The sequence below is a fragment of the Nilaparvata lugens genome, chromosome X (assembly GCF_014356525.2).
Source record: "Nilaparvata lugens isolate BPH chromosome X, ASM1435652v1, whole genome shotgun sequence".
Taxonomy (NCBI): Eukaryota; Metazoa; Arthropoda; class Insecta; order Hemiptera; family Delphacidae; genus Nilaparvata; species Nilaparvata lugens.
Window position 1 is genome coordinate 82,655,768 of NC_052518.1, and position 22,643 is coordinate 82,678,410.

Sequence of the window (22,643 nt, forward strand, 5' to 3'; positions counted from 1 at the left end):
AGAAGATTGTCTGTGAACAGTGCAAGTGCTTATTCCATGGTAAATGTGTGGGATTGGGGGAAGCAGAAATTGAGGAACTCGCTAACCGTGCGTGGTATTGTACTAAATGTACAACTAAATTGCGTATACAACGAAGTAATTCGGACTCAACACCAGTGAGAGTGAATCCATCTTTAAGTGCAACAAAATCGTTCATTGATCTTGAAACTTTTAATAGATCGATGGAGGAGCTTAAGAAATTAATATCTGATAGTCAAACTAAGCTGAATGAGGACTTATCCAATGCTATACGCGTTTGTACAGAAAAAAATGACAGAACCTGTGAGACGCTGGCGAAGCAAGCCGATATGATTAGTGAACAACAGTCCACAATAAAAAAACTTTCTAATGAAAATAGGGAACTGCGTCAAAGGGTAGAGGACATTTCTTATCAGATGGATGATCTGGAGCAGTACTCTAGACGTAACACTGTTGAGATCTACGGAGTTCCATCGGTAGCTGATGAGGATGTCGCTGAAGTTGTTCTTCTGGTGTGTAAAACACTGAATATGGACGTCAACAAGGACTCTTTTGATGCGTGTCATCGTCTCCGAAAAAGAGAGAATCGACCAACTGCAGGAATCGCGGTCCGTTTTGTGCGCAGGAGTGATGTTGAAACCCTTCTTCAGAGAAGAAAAATGAAAGGTGATCTGAACACTCAACATATGGGCTTCAGCCGGTGTATATTAACAGGTCCTTCACAGCCAAAAGGAGGTTACTGTTTGCTAGGGCGAAAAAGGTACAGCGAGCAAAAGGGTTTAAATTCGTCTGGATCGATATGACAGGTAATGTGAAGATGAAGTTTAGTGAGGGTGATAAGGTGATTAGGATTTACTCTGAGAAAGACTTACAGGACATTATGGATGAATAATAGGTAATAAATGGAATACTGATGAATTAGTTTATGAATTATGAACTCACTTCAATATGAACTTCTTTTTTATCATATTTTAATTTTAACTTACCATTATCTATATCTGATCATACCATTATTTATACTTATTTTCTCTATATAGGCTACCCCAAATTACATTTCTTTCAAGTAGGCTTTTTAATTGAAGTCATATTTGTCTTTGCTGATTTGAATTGCAGGTTTTTTTTATTTATACTTCTTGTTTCAAATTCAGAATTGATTATTATATTTTTTATGGTTATAGATATATGTGTAATGAGTGATTCAGTATCTGATTCAGTTGATCTTCTGATAACATAATAGTCCAACGTCCTCCACTAATTTTCATGCGAATTAGTTTGTTGTGGTGCGTGTGGACTTGTGCGCCGCGGGCGCGCGCTTTCCGCCTTTCGTCGGCTGGTGCTGTGCTTATTGAGTCTGTATTTTGATAAGAAGCAGTGGGTTACGGATATGAAGGCCTGGTGTGGCTCGAGGTCGGTGAGCATTTTTTGGATTGATTCTTCTCCAAGAATTGATAGGATATTTACATTGTTTTTAACCGATTGGTATTAGATGATTGGGTTTTTGAATGATTATTGCTATGATTTGCATTCATTATTATTACTGACACTAGTAAGTTAGTTGTGGAAATGATCTATTCAACTATGACTAAATATCTTGTAGTCGAAACTATCTGGCAAGTTAATCTCTCTTATCAATGAAGGCAGTACAGTATTGAAATTATCTTGTTGATGTATATCTGTACAATTCCACGGTACAACTCATTCTACTGAATTGACTATATACACTGTTATTCTGTTTTAAAAGCAGTTTTATCTTTTCAACTGATAGTCCTATAGCTTTCTGAATTCCGCAACCGATCCATTTGTTTATTATGCTTTCTTCTTTCATTTCTGCCAAGCCCAATCAAGTAAGTGAAATAATCTCTCACTAAAATAATATCTCACTAAATAAATGATAATTTCAGGGCCTCTGATCAGTTGCGACCTGAAAACTCTGACACCAGACCTGAGCCAGCCAGGTCACTCGATATTATTATTATTTTTAATAATTATTTAAAGAAGTCTACATTGTTTTATGTGGAATCATAGAATTAGTTGTTATCACCCAATTACCATGCATGCTGATATGATAGTTGGCTGGTAATGTGTAAATTAAATACTGTCACGATTATTTTGCAAGCTTATCATGTCTAAGATTAGAGAAAACTGATATTATGTACTTATATTCCTGACTGTAACTGAATTATTCTATTTGATGAGCAGCTGGTAAGATGATCTTATTATTATCAATTTCTCAATGAACTATTGCATTAATTCCTTGAAAGTTTATTATCAAAATGTAAGGGGTCTCAGAACGAAGACTCATGCTTTCCTTCAATCGGTGCTTGCCTGTGATTATGATATGATTTTGATAACGGAGACTTGGCTTGATTCTAGTTTTGTTGATTCTGAACTTTTTGATGAGAGATACACTGTTTACCGTAGAGACAGACCTGGTAGCGACTCTTGTCGTGGTGGAGGTGTGCTGATTGCCGTTCGTAGGGACATACCCTCGGAGGAATGTTTTGATATTAATTCGTCATATAATCTCAGAAATTCAGAGAATCTGATGATACGTATTCTATTACTCACTTGTCCTATATATATTAACATTGTCTACTTTTGTAATATGCTCTCATTGGTGACTTTGAATCATATTTTGATCACATCGAATCATACTCTCATATAATTAAAGATAAATTGTTCATAGCTGGTGATTTCAACTTACCTGAAATAACCGACAATGATTTCGATTTAATGAATGGTACTATGTGTGCAAAAAAGTTAAACAATTTCTCAGGATTTTTTGATCTTCAATCTTATAATAATGTTAAAAATGCCAATGGCCGTACACTTGATTTGGTAATGTCTAGTATGCAGATTGAAGGGCTCAAACATGAGTCTTTGCCTTTGGTCCATGAAGATGTTGAACATCATCCAGCTCTGAGCATGGAATTGCTGACGGGTGTCCAGTTGAGTCGGGGGAGTCATCAGCATCAATCTGATGGGGAGTTGAAGTATGATTTCAGGAGAGCGGACTATCTTTCTCTTTACAATATCCTTAAAAAAGGACTCGCCACACCAAGCTCGCCAGTACCGCCGAGGTAGTACCGCTGGTGGTAGTTTTCTCGGTTGAGCACGCCACACCAAAAACGTCCGCTAGCGGTAGTCTCCGAGTAGTGAGTCTAGTAGTGGGGGGAGGGCGTGACTACAGCACTCAGCACTGCGCTACCTCTTCGAATCGCCTGCCATGTATTCAGGTTGAGCGCGCCACACTGAGCTAGCTTTGTCCGCCATACTACCTCTCAGCGAACTTTTGTTGAATCGCCTAGCAGGCGGTCGTAGGTGGTAGTGCACCGTACTACCGCCGCGGTAGCGAACCCGGTGTGGCGCGCTCAACCTGAATACATGGCTAGCGATTTTTAAAACTTCGCTACCGCCGCGGTAGCGAGCTTGGTGTGGCGTGCCCTTAGAGATTATAATTGGCAGGTTCTTTATAGTATTAAAGATGTTGATTCAGCGGTAGATCTTTTTTATTCAATCATATATTCATGTTTTGATCTCACCATCCCAAGAGAACGTGTCAATGCAATTAACACAAAGTATCATCCTTGGTTCAATCGGAATATCATACAGATGATTAAGAGGAAAAACAAACTCGCACGGAAGAAAAATTTTTCGGCCTATCATAGTAATCGGTTCAACGATATTAGAAGAGAGCTGAAGAATCTTATATCCCGTTCTCATGATGAGTACATGACTAGGGTACAGAGGAATATCAAGGGTGAGTCGAAGGAGTTCTGGAAGTTTGTGAATAGTAAGCGTGAGGCTATGGGGATCTGTCAGAGAATGGAGCTCGGTGATAGGGCCTTTGTGGGATCTGAATTGCCCGATGGTTTTGCTGAGTACTTCAAGTCGGTTTATACTCCAATTACTTGCACCCTTAGTGATAACGTGAATCAGATTAGTGAGGAAAATGGAATTAGAAGGGATTTGGCTTCCAGTTCATTAGCTATTTCATCAGTTTCTGTTGAGAGCATAAGGAGGGCAATTAATAGAATGAAGCCACTCACTGCTCCTGGTGAGGATTAGGTTCCTGCATTCATAGTGAAAGGTTGCAGAGATGTGTTGGTTGACCCATTGAAATATATATTCGATTTATCTTTGGCGAAAGGTTTATTTCCTACAAGGTGGAAGATTTCCAAGGTAATACCCATTTTCAAGTCTGGCAGAAGGGATCTGATTGATAACTATCGTCCGATCTCCCTGCTGTCAGTCTTCGCAAAGGTTTTTGAGCGTGTTTTGTATGGTGAGATTTTGTGTTACTCCCGTCCTCTGATATCGGACTGTCAACATGGGTTTCTCCCTGGAAGGTCAGTGGTCACCAATTTGATGGAGTTCACTATAGATGTTTCGAGGGTAATGGACTCTGGAGGTGAGGTTGATGTCATTTACACAGACTATGCAAAAGCATTTGATCGTGTTGATCAGGGAGCACTGTTGAGGAGACTTGATGATTTGGGTTTTTGTGTGCAACTTGTGAATCTTTTCAGAAGTTACTTATTCCATCGTACCAATTATGTTATGGTCAGGTGTTCTAGATCAACTCCCTTTTTCAGCACTTCAGGAGTTCCACAGGGGAGTGTACTCGGTCCTCTGTTATTCCTTCTATTGATCAATGAACTGCCTCTCCAGTTAAAGAAAGCAAAATGTTTGATCTTTGCTGATGATGTAAAGCTCCACATGGAGATTACTAACTCCAATGATTGTAATTTGTTGCAGCAAGATCTTGACAGATTGGCTAGATGGTCTTCTATCAATGGACTTGACTTGAATGTTAGGAAGTGTAAGTGTATCTCATTCTCTAGAAAAAATTTGAAGATGAACTTTTCTTATGAAGTACATGGTATGAATCTGGAAAGAGTCGATACATATAAGGATTTGGGTGTAATCTTTGATAGCTGTCTCAGGTTCTCAGTGCACATAGACTATAGCATAGCTAGAGCCAATAAAATGCTAGGTTTTGTTATGAGGAATACAGCCTTCAATATCCTTGATGCAATATGTACTGTTTATGTGTCATTGGTCCGGAGTGTGTTAGAATATTGCTCTGTGATTTGGAACCCTTATATTGATTTGTGTACTCATGGTCTTGAGGTGGTTCAGAATAAGTTTTTGAGGTTTCTCTATTACAAGCGCTTCGGCCAATCCTGTCCTTTGGGTTTTCCTACAGACCGTTTGAGAGGTACCTTTCACTTTGTATCATTGAGATTACGACGGGAGAGAGACTCATTGATTTTCGTACATGGTCTGTTAAGGGGTCGATTTTCTTCTCCTTCGCTGCTCTCATTGATCAGGTTCCATGTTCCTGCGTTCAATTCCAGAGATCATCCCACCTTTGATATTATCAGATGTAGAACGGTCAGTGGTTACAATGCTCCCCTGTTTAGGTCTCTTCGATTATACAATAGGCTTAATAATGCATTAGATTTTTTTGATTCAGACAATGTGTTCAGGCGGAACTTGAATAAGATTTGAGTTTTGTCTTTTTTTTCTTTCCTATGTATTACATAATATATTAGTGTTTTTATTTATAAGCTTCATATTTGCAAAGTTTCCATAATTCTCTTTTCTTTGTTCCTTTTTTCTTTTCTTCTTGAATTCTTCAGTATTAGTTACATACTTAGTTGTTCTTCTTCTTTTATCTGCTATACTATAAGTTTCATATTTGCAAGGTTTTCTATTTTTTTTTGTATTTTGTTTTTTCTAAAACTCAATAGTATATCAGTTAAGTTATTCTATTTTCATTTTAATTTATTGTATTTTCAAATTGTATGCTCAATGTGTGTTATGAGGGCAATAATGGGATCCAGTTCCTGGTGCCCTCAAATATGTAAATTTTCAAATAAATAAATAAATTATACATTTTATAAGTTTTTAATATATTTTTTTTGTATAGTTGAGAAGTTGATATTGTGGTAATTATTCATATTGAATGAAAAAGACTGAGAAATTGTCAAAAAACCACTGATTTATTGATAATTAGAAATACCAGTTTTGGTTATTACACCATTGTCAATCTCTGATAAACTTAGTTTATAATAACCAAAACTGGTCTTTCTAATTATCAATAAATCAGTGGTTTTTTGACAATTTCTCAGTCTTTTTCATTCAATTTTTAATAATTTTAGCATACAAACATAAATTACATACTTCTCTATATGCTTTCTCATCTGAGCTTAGACTTTCTAACCTATTTCAAATGTATGTTTTTAAAATAGAGATTCTTCCCATATAAGTATTCATAAATACTGAATATAAAACTGTGAGTACATGGTTATAACTCTGGCGATAATAAAGGATCACTGTACCTCAAATAATAGGTACGTTTGGCCCAATGAGAGCGGTGCCTTCCATACAACAGACTTCCTCCAGACCTCGTTCAAGATCGATAGCATCAAGTATAACCACCTCGCAAAGCTAGGCTTGAGAAAAGTCATTATTGAACATCTTTGCAGTTATCTTTCATCAGGAACTATTGTTTACATTCTTAACTGTCACGTGATGAACCGAAGCCTACTATACACCGGACCACATAGCAACTACCCTGGAATCCCCCCCATTAGTGATGATTAGTCAACTGATGGGAAGAGTTCAGGGTGAAGTTATGTGGACCGGAGTATAGAATTCTCTTCATTACTGTGTTCTTTCGAAAATATCATCATGATTTCATACAAGCTCCTCTGATAGCCCCTCCTCCAATCACAAAAATCCAGATCCTCTCCCAATTCATGTTGTAATTTGCACAATTCACTGTTTTCTTTGTTGAGACAAAGAGACGCGATTGCACAGCACTGCATTACACAGTTCTAGCAAGATCGCAGCTCATGAACCGATATTGCGAACAGAGCGGCCAGTCTTGAAAAAAAACACGTTCGATTGAAGTTTTATTTGCGATTGAGTAGGGTTAAATGATCATGTGATGGTGACGAGGAGAAGATGATGATCGCATCGGAAGCCGAGGAAGTAGAATAGAAAGAAGAAGTTGATGAGGAGGAGGAGGAGAAGGAGGAGGAGGAGGAGGAGGAGGAGGAGGAGATGGAGGAGTAGGAGGAGGTGGAGGAGAAGAAGAAGGTGGAGGATGAGGAGGAGGAGGAGGAAGAAGAAGAGGAAGAGGAGGAGGAAGAAGAAGAGGAGAATGTTGAGTATGAGGAAGGAGAAGGGGACAACGGTCGTGTTGAACCTGTTGGAGGAACGAAGCACATGAAAATTCCTCTCCGTTTAGAATGAAACAGAATTGAAGAGAGTATCACTGAAGAGGGAGAAATGTGCGTTTTTTCTCAGATCTCGTCAACCTTTGTTGCTGATTCCGCGAACCTATAATGCTGAGTAAAGAAGAGGGCCCACTTTTTGCCTGTTCAACTTCAGAAAAGCATCTTCCTCGCCAAACTATTTTGCTTTTAATCGCGCTCACAAACTAACCTCTAAGCTCGATCAAATGAGCAATGCAATAATTGCAATCTGCTGCTCCTTTATCGTCCATCAAAATAGGCAGACAAGAATAGAAGACGCCACAGTTTGCAACTTCTACAACTTGTTCGCTTGTCCACAGCTATTTTTAAAATCACTCCCTCATATCCACTACCCTCTCACTTTTGCTCTTTCTTATTAACTCTTCCACTCTATTCTCCATGACAAACCTTTTCTCTGTTTTCCTCTCCAACTTCTTTACCTTTACCGCTCCACATATTTCTCCATCACTGATTAGACTAGGTTCTTTCCCTTTATACACATTAATCCATGTCTGTTAGAAATGCATTTTGATTAACCTACTAGCTACTGACAACGAATGGATAAAAAAAAACTTTTTCATAATCACATCTAGTAGATTTACTTTACAAAAACGAGTAATAGACAGTAGAAGAAATTGAGGACTATCAACCTAGATACCCTGCCGTTTTTCAATCTTCAAGATGTATTACCAGTCATTTTATCTCAACAAAAGCTGATTTTATATGTATTAGTGATAGACCTACCTACTTCTCGAGTGGACTTATACAGTTCATCATCATTTTAAGGCATACAACTCATTTCAGTTATCAGTAGATTCAAATTGAAACCTATTGAAACAAATGGTACACTTGAACACTTTATACTAATAAAGATGCAGACCAACAAGTATTATCCTTCCACAATTGCAAAATCGTTCAACTTGGCTAAATAAGAATGTTGCGTCTTTTTATAATATTATTCTAAAAATGATAGCTTGGTGAAATGCTTAGCCCAAATGCTGATTAGTGTAGTTTACAACTACACAACACTGACATGTTTTTAACATATTTTTATAATGCAATTATTATAAAGAAGCAGTATCATGATGGAAAAAAGAAAATAACTTCAGTAGCTTAACAGCTGTGGTTGAAGTTATACACTATTACACTATTGTACATTATAATATGAACGAGACAGTCACTCAATTTTGATAACTAAGAAAAAAGAATAAGTATTTGTCAATTTCACACAAATAGAAATACAGCACTAGTGAAAAGAGTAAAACCTAAAAGAACAAAACAATATATATATATATATATCTGTCACCAGTAACATTTTTAACAATTGAGTCAAAAACAGTCTAATTGAGCATCAGTAAAGTGACAAATAAAGACAAAAGTTGAATTTTGTAATAAAATACTAAGTTTGGTGAAATTGAAGGAAAAATAATATCAATTCAATAAAACAGATTTATGCGGAAAAAAATGAAGAAAGTCTAAGTAAAATCAAAAACAGTGAAAAGTGTCTTGAAATGGTGGGAAAAAAGAGCAACAAGAAATGTATGATAGTCTAAAGCAGTGGTTCTCAAAGTGTGGGGCGCTACCCTAAAGGGGGCGCGAAGCTTGGTTGAAAAATTATATTAATTTACTTCTAAAATAATTATTACGATAAGCATCTTTCTTTTTTCATTCTTTTATTCTCTATTGATTGATACAATAAGTACATCATCAAAATTATAGGGAGAGAAAAAATAATGACTTTCCCGAAGCCCTTCACCACTCTCCCAAATACCGGTGAAAGCATTTTTCAAATGATTGATACATTTTTGAAGGACATTGACATGTATTGGAGCAAATGTGTAGGAATTTGTACAGATGGAGCTCGTGCTATGTCAGGAAAGTACACTGGACTTCGAGGATTGATCAAAAAGGTAGCACCAGAAGCTAGATGGACACACTGTATAATTCATCCCTATGAATTATGGCTTTAGCAGCAAAAGGTATGTATGGCTCTTGAACTTGATGGAGTTTTACATGTGGTCGTTAAAACAGTCAATCTCATTACGGCTATTCGGTACACTTTTTTATTATTTAGATTGGATAATCTTTTTAATATAATTGTTAAGATCATTTTAAGAGTGAGAAAAACTGAAATTTTTAAGTGGTCCAATAAGCGAGTTATGAGTTGTTAAGATTTTAATATAAGAATTGAAAAAGATTATCCAATTAAAATAAATGAAAAAAGGTGTGCCAAACAGCATTAAGCGGCATGAAGTCATGAGTTTTTAGGATTCTCTATGAAGACATGGGCTCAGAACACACAGCTCTACTGTTTCTTACTGAAGCTCGCTGGCTATCAAAAGGAAAGGCTATAACTAGAATATTTGAGCTCAGACATGAAGTCCTTACACTTTTGCTTGAGAAAAAACACCAAAACTCAAAGTTTTTCACCAAATCAGATTTTTTGCTGCAATTAGCATGCATGGCGGATATCTTTGAGAAAATATATATCCTAGCCAAGTCTTTGCAGAGAAAAGATGCAAACATTCTGCAATGGACTGAAATGATGGAAAGCTTTGTGAAGAAGCTAAGTTTGTACGAGTGCGGTTTCAAAAGTGACAACTTGGAGCTATTTCCCAATCTTAAGATTATTACTGAAGAAATGTATCTAACATTTCATACAAATGTATCTAACTCCATCCAATGAGAAGAAATACGTTTTTGAAAATTTAGAAATCCTCAAAAGTAGTTTCGGAAAATATTTTAATGAGAACTTGAATGTTTTGGCATGGATTCAAAATCCATTCAAATTCTCAATCAATGAGTAAAGAGAACCTCATTGATCTCCAAGGTGACTCTGCGCTTAAAATGAAGCTTATATTAAAGAATATTCTCTCACATCCTTCTGGATTGGTGTGCAAATGGAACACCCAATTTTGAGTGAAAATGTATTGAAGATATTGACTCCATTTGCGACAATTTATTCGTGTGAAACTGAGTTTACTGCTCTAACTGTCATGAAAAGTAAATATAGATCAAGACTGGTTGTGACCCAGGAACTTAGAGTAGCGTTATCAGAGCTGACACCTCGTTTCAATAAACTCTGTGCGAAAAAACGAGCTCATCATTCACACTTAAGCTCTTATTATTGTTAAATTGCAACAAAAATAACAACTATGTACGATAGTACCTGAATAAATTATAATTTTTTATAGAATTTGTTGTTTTATTATGATTGAGACTATCCCCCATTGGGTTATGTATAGAATGTACTAAACTCAACTAAATAAATATTGAGTGTAAAATATGTGGGTATATACGTACGTATACGTATATATGTACAACATGTACAGTAGTCTATGCTTATACATGTAGGGGGGCCCGGCTTACAGCTGAATTATGCAGGGGGGGGGGCTCGAAGTAAAAAGTTTGAGAACCACTGGTCTAAAGGATTAGTTGGCCTCTAGAATATTTCCTCCTCAATGTCAATCGTACATCCACACTATCCACTCCTATGTGAAACTGTTTCTTATCAACGAATTGTCAAACAGTAAATATTGCCGTTAACTCATTTATCATAAGACAAATAGATGAGATGGTAAATTGTGAGAAGAGAAGATGAAACGGGATCCGAAAAGAAGCAAAGAATCATAATGAATAGAGATCAATGAGTGAGTGGAATTGACTAGACTTAATCTGAGAATATTCTATACATTGGAAAGATGAATAGGGAGGAGAAGTAAGAGGGAATGAGTGAGAATGAACAAAGGAGAGAAGAATAAACGAAGTAGCCTAATGGATGAGGAGGAGAAGAATGGTAAATACAGGGAATGAAAGAAGTTGAAAAGAGAAGTAAAATAAGAAAGGAGAGTAAGGAAAAGATGAAGAGTTTTAGGAGGAAGGAGCTATTTTATTATTGATTTGGGTGGACCCAGCAACTAGAGGCATGTTTAATGGCGCAGATTAGATAGGTAAAGTACTCTTGTTACTCCCGCTTGAAGGGTGACAGCTTTAGGCCAGTTATATGTTTCAACAACACTTCCCGGTGGTCCGGAGTCTACCTGAAAAAGTAGGTTAATCCATCGTTTATCACCTTGATTCATGTCAACATCTCAAATACGCAGTATTCTATTGAAAATGCAATAAATTTACAATAATTAGTATTCATAGTGACGCCCTCATTCGTTTCATTTTTAATCCTGGAAGAAGCATTCAAATCAACATGCAATGCTTCCAAATTCTTTATCTAGTTTTCTTATGCAATCTGCTTGGTTGTTGGTTCAATTCAGTTTGTTTGAATAGTAAATACATATTTTTGTTTTTACCTGCCTTTTAAATTTGTCATTTTACGTACATTGTTTTAAGTGAGATATTGTTTACTTCTCACTGGTATAATTATTTATAGAGTTATAACAGACAGCAATACTGTTGATAAAGGCCGAGCTCATTCAAGATGTTATCTTCAGTTTACAACTATGCTTGATTCATTTAATAACTCTGTCTAAGATACGGATAGAGGCTAGAGGATTTGTATCATACGAATCGTCAGATCTTATTTTCCTTTCTGTTCCAGCTTCCTCATAAAATTAACCTCCAAAGAAAGGTCTTACTAGATTTATTTGAATGCACACTTTTCTCCCGTCAAACTTTTTCGGCATAGTACTGTACCTAATATTCCTGAGTCGATAAAAAAGCATCCTATTTATACAATATTGTCATTTATTTTGATAAGATCGATTTGAAAATAATCAATAAAAATCTGGAGTGGTACACTCACACAACTTTCCTTGCTCATTGAACTGTAAGCCTCTTTCTTAAACGAGAATAATTCAGGGGAATAACATAATGACGATTGGCGGCAACATATTTGAAACTACGATCATATGTGTACTACATGTTGTCACGTTACTTTTGGTGGAATAACGCTTAGCCTCTTGCTTGGCGTCAATCGGTAGAGCATGAGAGTAATTTTAATAATTATAAAATCTGGTCGTGGTTTTTCTAGGATATAATCTCATTAAAATCTTCATAGGCTCAGACATGAGCTCTCACAATAATATAATACTGATAATTTATAAAAATATATATATAAATATAACTTATATCCTGTAGTATTGAGGAATAAAATGAATAGTACACCATAAAAAATTTGATACATAATATATTAACAAATATCTCAAAAAATAAATCAAAACAAAAATATATAGAGCGACAGAAAATATATAATAAAACAAGAAACGAAATCAATAAAATATCACAGATTAATACTATTTTTTGAGTTCTATAGCACGAAACTCTACCGTGTGCTTTCACTTCATGATCATATGCATTTATCTGCATGTAGCTTTGACATCAACTTGCTGATGCTTGTCGATTTGGATAATTCTATTTCATAGATAAACTTCTCAAATCAGAGCATGATAAATTGACAAATCAATAATCAAAATATATATTAATTTCTATAGTTTCTAATAAATTTCTAATATATCTCAGGGTGCAAGATTCGGCACCTGACGGAAATAGATAGATCAATTTATCTAATGAATCAGAGCTACATTATATTATCGCAAGTTATATTATAAAAATTAATATGAACACTTGTATTATCAGCTTAGAACTTAGTATTCTTTTGATTGGTGTATCTTTTGATATATGTATTGACTCGTTACTATCCAATAAAATATCTCTTATACCATCTTTAAACTTGCGCAAGTATTTTTACCAATTTCTTAATTTTTAAAACCTTTTCGACGAGCTAGCTTTTATTTCTTATTTCATTTCGAAGCACTGAGGGCGCTCTATCACTATTTCAAATATTATTCACTCACGTGCTGGATTTTCTATGAGCTTCTGATGGCGATCCAAACTCCTGGTGGTCTCTTCCAAGCCTGGTGGCCGAAGTCGTCTCTTCCAAGGGATTAAAAATATTTAAATGACTTTTGCTTTACAATAGCATCACAAAGTCTTATGAAAAAATTAATAATTCGATTTAACTTTAAGTTATTAAAAGGTACAATAAGATATTGCGCTCTACAATTTCTGGTGACATCTCATGGTAGTGGTTGGCAGGCAAGTGGGGAAAGTTCTCCTTCTAATTCACAATTTTCACTTCCGATTTCCAAATTTACATAAAATTTAAATAATCTGTTCCTCCGCCATTCAAGGCTCAAATAGTTTGTGCCGATCTATTAAATTATTACTTATGATACATCTTTGATAATTTATCTGCCTTTGGGCCATATCCAAAACATAAACTGTACAACAATAATTCATAAATTCTTATCATTTATAGAAATATTTACAAATATATTTGAATTGGCTCACTATTACCGCCTATCAATTGCTACCATTTGATTGGTGCATGCAAATTATTATAGTATACATGCGCCTAGGAACCTCCTACTTCCTTAATACATTAAATTATTTTTGTCTGGGTTCTTTAATATGTTTTTACATGCCAAGTAATTTTCTAAAGATTATAGGTTGATTCTCATATTACAACAATTAGCCATGTGGATTTTTTGGTTCCTCAAGTTGCATACTATTTAGTTACAATAAACTTCTGCCAAGGTGTTTGACTAGATTCTACGTTATGCGACTCAGTCGATCATAAGGTTGCCGATCAATAGATATTTTACGCCTAACCTCAAATTTTCAATATTTTATATAATATTATATAGGTAGCAAAATTATTTTCATTTCTATTCGGCCATTATAAATTTAGCCATGATGCCTGATATTATCTAATTTTTAAACATTATCATCTTTGGCGATATTAGCCTATTATTCCACTTAGACCTATAAATTTCTTCAAGTAGGAAGTTTTATTTATCCATCCGAATTTCAAATCGTTACACACGCCCTGAATTTGAATTCAAAATATTTTGAGAATCAACAATGTTTTTAATACAAATTCATTCCTCAACACATCGACAAAATCCATTATTTATCCACCAAAAACACTCTCAAAAATTACAATAATTCGCAGACCTTATCTGCTTATGCCCCTCTTAGATCTCCATCAAATACAATAATAAATTCTCCTTATCAACACAAAAAATATCACAAATATAACATCTGACACATTTCCTCCTTTATAACCTAGTACAGTACTTTTCAAATTTGCCGCTTGCAAGGTCGCCAACCTATTTTCATATAATACACTTGATTCTCATATAATAAATTTCTTTCAAACAATGATTTCGATGTACAAATTTACTGGGGCTTATACTTCATTATAATTCCTAGGCCTTACTTCAATAATTTTCTATATATCAGGTAAAATTCTTCTCTTTTGCTACATTTGGTTTTGGCTTTGATGGTGACTAGTTTCAATTGAGGTTTTTACAGTAAAAACATGGCATAAAACAATGGTAATAAAATATAAAATATATAAATAAATATATTAACACTAATAAATACAATAAATAACAATATATAAATAACTTTTTGGGTACAAAACTTGTCTTCATGAACATATGTTTGAGCGCTACATACTTTCAATCTAGATGGCTTTGCCCAGCTGGCTACTGATCTACATTTCCGTCTCTGATGTCATATTTCTCTGGCTTTTCAGTTCTACAGTACAAACTAACCTATTCATCACATTTTCCACATTTAAGGTAATTTAATTAATTTATTTTTTACTATCCCCACTTGTGTCCTTTTTTATATGATATAGATTACTAAAATACATACTTAAAAAATTGTTCTTTGACTGTTTCAGGCTTCTAACGGCTGGGAGGGATAAAAACATTGGATTTGTTGCCATGCGGTCTATGCCAAGATTAAAATTTATTTAATTTATGCCAAGATTAATTTATTATGATAGGTCAGTAATTGGTTTGAGATAGTGATGTTTTCCTTTGACTTCTTATCGTATTTACTTCAAACTCTGTGATATTGCATGTAAAAATTTTGTGGCTTTCCCATATTTTCTTGTGTTTCTGCTGATAGCTATGTTGTAGGCCGGTTAGGTTATCTGCTATCCATTTGTTATTGATAGACAAGGCTGTCCTAATTGATAATTTATCCATCATAAATTTAAAGCCCTGGTATCTGGTATATTTTTTCAAATAACTTCTTGCTCCTTTTATGGTAGTTCCTTTTAATCCATTCTTTTTCCAATCATCCTGTAGTCTTAATGCATTTTCCCTCTTATTTTCATTTAATATTCTCGATTTTGGTTCATTATAAATCATTATGCTAACAACAACAAACATTTTTATAATATTAAATTTCCAATCATCAATAGTAGATTCATTTAATAATAACAATACAATATTTTTCATCATATCCACAACACAGTCTTTTATCCATATCACAGCTATAGCAAACATTACACACCATATCAACACATTTATCATCTCCTTAATAATATTGCCTCTCAACATATAGTAGCCAGGTACTTCCATTTTCTTAATATAATTCCTTATTTCTCTTGACCTTATTAGACACTTTCTATCCTTTATCAATCTCCATAAGTAGTCCACTTTATTATTATCCACGCATGAATCCATAGTAGTCCTTCTAGTAGCTCCGTTTTCATCACATTTCTTTGGCCCATTTTTCCGGTCACATAGCTGATTATCTTCCTTAAAGCATATGTGCTGCGGATGCATGACATCATTGGTCTTTTCTTGTCCTCCATCCTGGTATCAGTCTGGTGTCCTCCTCGGACGTTTAAAACGTGCATGCGGCCGGTATGCGCGCGCGCGGTTCCTCCTTCGTTTCTTCCACCTCCGGGCCTTGAGATGCATGCTCCTTTTCTCCAGTAATCCGTTCTCTCTGTCCTGATGTCGGTCGTCCGGTGTCTTCCTCGGGTGCTTCCATCTCCGGGCCTTGTGGTGGTCGCTCCTTTGGTTCTGGATGCCATCCTCTCGGTACTCCCTGGTGTCTGTCTTCCTTCCCGTCCTTGGTGTGCCTCGGTGGGGTCGATTGATGTGTGGGTGCAGGTCCTGTGCGCAGATGTATAGTGGCAGTCTCCTCCTGGTGGCCATTTGTGTTCTCATGGGTCTTTGGCGGGAAACAATATACTTAATAGAGTTTGATGCTTGCGAGGTGTTTCATGTGCATGGTGGGCGGCGGTTTTTTGTGGTAGGCTGTCTTGTATTGGCTTCTGTGTGTCTGGTGGTGGATTGTTGGGTGTTGGGTTCTGTGTCCTTTGTTGGTTTAATCCTGTTGCATGCGCTAATGTATAATTTGTACTTATTTGATGAGTGGCGGTTTGTATATTCTGAGTGTAACCATTATTTGTGTTTAATCGATCATGGCCATCATAATAATTCCTCCGATTATTTTGCTGTGAGTAATGATTTGTTGTGTGATTTTGAAAATTTCTACTATTCCAATTATTATTTTGTTTGTGCTCATAGCGGCATTCAAATTGAGGAGCAGATCGAGAGTGATCATATGATACCGGTTCATAGGTTTGGCTGGTGTACTGATTAATTTTTGAATTATGTTGATTCTGTGTGTATATTTGATCTGATCGGTGATTTGATATTGACATCACAGATTGTATGCCATATAGATGATTTATTAACTGTTTGCAATCAGTAATGGGTTGGGTGGCGAGCGCCATTCTAACATGATAAGGTAGCTCCTTTAAAATAATACTCGATAATGTGGATTCATTAATCGGCTCGTTCAGCTGAGAATTCTTGAACTGTAGGGCAGTGATGAAAGTGGTACATGCACCGTCTAAATTAGGATTGAAATCGCATGATATGATATCCGCTAGCACGTCCAACTGTTTACTTCTGCCCCAATACTGTTCCAGGAAGACAGCGATAAACTCATCCAATGATGTAAACTCATGGGCTCTACTCCGAAAAAACATCAGGGGTTCGCCACTTAATAAGGTGGTCAAACAGAGTCGCCACATACCCCAAGAGGTGGGTGCAAGAGTTTGTGCTAATTTTATTTGGTCAATGAATGGTTGAGGTTGCAAATGGCAACCCGTATTATCAAATTTACTCAGTCCTTGCAGTATACTATGTGGATTTATGCCGTCTGTTTGAATTCCATGAGGTTGTTGCTGGATATGATTTTCTAATGCTGTTATTTTCTCATGTGCCATCTGCCATTGATTATTATTTGCAATTCTATGAGCATTTACTTCTTGATTTAATTGAGTTAAAGTGGATTTGTGTATTTGCAGAGTTCCATTTAAAGCTTTACATGTTTCTGTGTTCTGATTAAGATTACCTTGTAATTGGTTAATTTGTGTGTATATACTGGTTTGTTTATTTTGAATAGCTGTGATACTATTGGTATTTTTATCCACTGTAGTAGAGATATTCGGGTTAGCGGCTGTAATCTGTTTTTTAATTTCCTGTTGCAATCAGCTTTAATGCTGGTTGTTATTTCTTGAATAGGTGCTGTGGATTGTATTACTAGACTATCTATCCTTTCATTTAGTTCACAAGTAGCCATATCTAACCTTTCTGACAATCCTGCCATAACTTTGTCCTGACTTTCTTTTTGCAAATTTAGCATTACCTTCAGTTCCTCTCTATGACTTTCTACCTTGCTATCGATAGTATCTAACCTCTGTCCTAATGATTGTATGGCGTCCATTGCCTCTTTCAAGCCCTGTTTATTTGTCTCTTTAATTGCGGTTGTTTCTTTTTTAATCTCTTGTATCATATTACTCATGGAGTTTTGCAACATGATAGTGAACATACTGGTAGTTTGTTCCATTATTACCTTGGTTGCTGGATCTAGATCCGTATCTGAAAACATGCTCTGTTTTGTCAGATGTGCCTCTGCCTCCGGGGATACTGGATCTGCGGGCTGCTCCTCGCCCCCCTCGAAGTTGATCTCTGCTATCCTCTGAATAGAATAGAATAGAATAGAATAGAATAGCTTTTATTGTATTGAGCAAATATTATACAAGTAAATAAATTTATAATAAACAAATGCAAGCTGATAACCCTTGGTACTTGACCGTCAGGGTGAGTTGAGATGTATACATGACTTTCAAAGAGTTTTTTGTAAATCTTCCTTTAATACAAGAAATAAATTTTTCAATGAATAAAGTCTCTCACAATTTCGAAATTAGGCACTAATAATTGAATTCAGTTGTCAGAAAATGTCTATATTTCCATGCATCCGCACAGTACCCACTCACTTTCAGCCAGTTCTCACCATTCAAAAGCGTTTTCATCTCTGTGCAGTGTCATTGAAAGTCTTGACGTCAGATTTATTCCTAGATACTTGTAAGAATTGACAACTTCGATTGGTTTTCCTTTGTACCACCATTTCTCATGCCTTCCTTGTTTTCCACCGTTTCTAAAAATCACTATCTTGGATTTATCAAGGTTGACAAGTAGGTTCCATCTTCTGCAATATTCCTCTAATGCTGTGATCATCTTTTTTAAATCTAATTTATTTGATGCCAGAAGTACAATGTCATCAGCATAGGCAAGTATTCTTATATTTGTGTCATTCAGCTTCACACCCCCCTCCATATTCTCCTCTAAATCGTTTAGGAACAATGCAAACAGTAGGGGGCTCAGCAGACAGCCTTGCTTCACGCCAGTATTAGTTTCAAATGCATCTGAAAGACCCTCTTGACTCCAGACTCTCGCTGTGGAGTTTGAATAAATAACTTGGAGGATTCTTAGCATTTTTGTGGAAATTCTCATTTCTGACAATTTGAGAAACAACGAATGTCTGTCAATTCGATCGAATGCAGCTGAATAATCGACAAAGAAAGCATAGACTTTCTGCCTCTTGACTGCAAGCCTCATTATGATAATTGCCATCAAATTGAAAATGTTATCTACTGTTGAATAACTCGCCCGAAAACCAGCCTGGAACTCTCTCAGTTTTCCATCACGATTGACCCATGCTTTCAGTCTATCAAGGAGAATTGCAGTGAACAGCTTTGCTCCAGCATTGCCAAATGAAATGCCTCTGTAGTTTGAAGCATCCCCAGGGTTGCCTTTCTTGAAGATAGGAAAAACTATTGATCTCTTGAAGCTGTCTGGGACACAGGAAGTGCTGTACATTCTATTGTAAAGATTCAACAGACTCTCCATGAAACAGGTGGGCACATTTTTGAAAAATTCATATGGTACTCCATCCTCTCCAGGTGCTTTACCATCTTTCACGCGGGCCATGATCTTCCTCAACTCCTGCATCTGGAATGAAGCATCCAACAATTCATCCTCAATGTAGGGCTCCACATACAACACTCTCTCAGCTGTCACTGCAGGGTTCAGCAGCTCTTGAAAGTGTTGAATCCAATCTCCCATTGATATTGTTGAACCAATAACAAATTGCCTCTTCTTAAGCTGTCTGACCAATGTCCAGAAGTCCCTTGAATCCTTCACAGTCTTGAATCCTTCAATGCAATTCCTCCAGTACGTTTTTTTCTTTTCCTTGCATAGTTTCCTGTAATTAGAGTTTGCCTCCAAGTAATGCATTTTCACCACCTCTGAGTTTGTTTTCCGATAGAGTTGCAAAAGGCTGAATGCTTCACTTCTTCTTCCCCAACACTCCCGATCAAACCATTCAGCTTGTTTCCTATCCTTACTCTTCAGAATTGCTGGTTGATGATTAGTCTGTTGGCTTGTCTGAATGGCCTCAATAAGGTAGCACCAGTCCGCCTCCAAGTCCATATCCCATTCACACCTGCTGGTAACAGCCTCCAGCAAAAGTCTCTGGTACTCATCCCTCTTAGCCGGCATCCACTTCATCTTTGGCTTTAAAGGCTGTATACCTACTGGATTCTCGCTTTCTCCTCCCACCAATGCAATGATTGTTTTTATTGGCAGATGATCAGATAGAACAGCTGGTACAACACAAAAGTCGGTTACACAGGAGAGCAGCTCTAATGAGACAGCACACACATCGATGACTGATCTGCGATTTCCCACAAATGTAAACTCACCATTCCTATCTCCTGCCATCCTTCCATTCAAGATCACCATTCCATATTCCTCAAACAATTCCAACAAAGATTTTCCGTTTTTATTTAATACTTCATCCTTCGAACGTCTATGTAGTGATTGTAAGTAGTGAATTCCAGTTATTAGTTCTTCTTCAATTATTTGTTCATCGCCAACTCTTCCATTCACATCTCCAATGAGCATGATATTCTGTCCCAGTTCCTGCATTACAACATTAATTTCCTCAAAATCATTACACCAATTATTACAATTAATATAAACCGGCAGAATATTCACTATCTGCGACTCCATCTTCAACTTAATAACAAAATGATTTGAAATTTTTAAAAAATTTATACATTTTTTATTTCTTTTACTTTTTTTTATTCCATATATTCTGCCACCACTCGCTCTTCCGTAATTAGCGATTCTAACTGCTGGCACCCAAACCAGCTCATACTTGGCAAACTTCAATTTGAACTGAGAGAAAAAATATTCATTATCGATAAAAGTTTCAAACAGACAAAATATTTCATAACTCTGAAGTAGATTAATAAAGTCAATACTATGCAATTTATTCATAATTCTTGGTGTGCCTCGGTGGGGTCGATTGATGCGTGGGTGCAGGTCCTGTGTGCAGATGTATAGTGGCAGTCTCCTCCTGGTGGCCATTTGTGTTCTCTGGCGGTGATGGGTCTTTGGTGGGAAACAATATACTTAATAGAGTTTGATGCTTGCTAGGTGTTTCATGTGCATGGTGGGCGGCGGTTTTTTGTGGTAGGCTGTCTTGTATTGGCTTCTGTGTGTCTGGTGGTGGATTGTTGGGTGTTGGGTTCTGTGTCCTTTGTTGGTTTAATCCTGTTGCATGCGCTAATGTATAATTTGTACTTATTTGATGAGTGGCGGTTTGTATATTCTAAGTGTAACCATTATTTGTGTTCAATCGATCATGGCCATCATAATAATTCCTGCGATTATTTTTCTGTGAGTAATGATTTGTTGTGTGATTTTGAAAATTTCTACTATTCCAATTATTATTTTGTTTGTGCTCATAGTGGCGTTCAAATTGAGGAGCAGATCGAGAGTGATCATATGATACCGGTTCATAGGTTTGGCTGGTGTACTGATTAATTTTTGAATTATGTTGATTCTGTGTGTACATTTGATCTGATCGGTGATTTGATATTGCCATCACAGATTGTATGCCATATAGATGATTTATTAACTGTTTGCAATCAGTAATGGGTTGGGTGGCGAGCGCCATTCTAACTTGATAAGGTAGCTCCTTTAAAATAATACATGCTAATGCGGATTCGTTAATCAGCTCGTTCAGCTGAGAATTCTTGAACTGTAGGGCAGTGATGAAAGTGGTACATGCACCGTCTAAATTAGGATTGAAATCGCATGATATGATATCCGCTAGCACGTCCAACTGTTTACTTCTGCCCCAATACTGTTCCAGGAAGACAGCGATAAACTCATCCTATGATGTAAACTCATGGGCTCTACTCCGAAAAAACATCAGGGGTTCGCCACTTAATAAGGTGGTCAAACAGAGTCGCCACATACCCCAAGAGGTGGGTGCAAGAGTTTGTGCTAATTTTATTTGGTCAATGAATGGTTGAGGTTGCAAATGGCAACCCGTATTATCAAATTTACTCAGTCCTTGCAGTATACTATGTGGATTTATGCCGTCTGTTTGAATTCCATGAGGTTGTTGCTGGATATGATTTTCTAATGCTGTTATTTTCTCATGTGCCATCTGCCATTGATTATTATTTGCAATTTTATTAGCATTTACTTCTTGATTTAATTGAGTTAAAGTGGATTTGTGTATTTGCAGAGTTCCATTTAAAGCTTTACATGTTTCTGTGTTCTGATTAAGATTACCTTGTAATTGGTTAATTTGTGTGTATATACTGGTTTGTTTATTTTGAATAGCTGTGATACTATTGGTATTTTTATCCACTGTAGTAGAGATATTCGGGTTAGCGGCTGTAATCTGTTTTTTAATTTCCTGTTGCAATCAGCTTTAATGCTGGTTGTTATTTCTTGAATAGGTGCTGTGGATTGTATTACTAGACTATCTATCCTTTCATTTAGTTCACAAGTAACCATATCTAACCTTTCTGACAATCCTGCCATAACTTTGTCCTGACTTTCTTTTTGCAAATTTAGCATTACCTTCAGTTCCTCTCTATGACTTTCTACCTTGCTATCGATAGTATCTAACCTCTGTCCTAATGATTGTATGGCGTCCGTTGCCTCTTTCAAGCCCTGTTTATTTGTCTCTTTAATTGCGGTTGTTTCTTTTTTAATCTCTTGTATCATATTACTCATGGAGTTTTGCAACATGATAGTGAACATACTGGTAGTTTGTTCCATTATTACCTTGGTTGCTGGATCTAGATCCGTATCTGAGAACATGCTCTGTTTTGTCAGATGTGCCTCTGCCTCCGGGGATACTGGATCTGCGGGC

General features: G+C 36.4%; 1 protein-coding gene across 1 annotated transcript; it reads right to left on the reverse strand.

The window, feature by feature from the left end:
• Window positions 1-18,412: 18,412 nt before the first annotated feature.
• LOC120354675 lies at window positions 18,413-20,392 on the reverse strand. The gene has a single exon (XM_039442075.1). It carries the CDS (start codon window positions 20,390-20,392, stop codon window positions 18,413-18,415), a length of 1,980 nt encoding a protein of 659 aa, XP_039298009.1.
• Window positions 20,393-22,643: the final 2,251 nt, after the last annotated feature.

Coding starts and splice junctions, on each gene's coding strand:
- LOC120354675 (XM_039442075.1), bottom strand. CDS start 20,392: ATGCAGGAACTGGGACAGAATATCATGCTCATTGGAGATGTGAATGGA.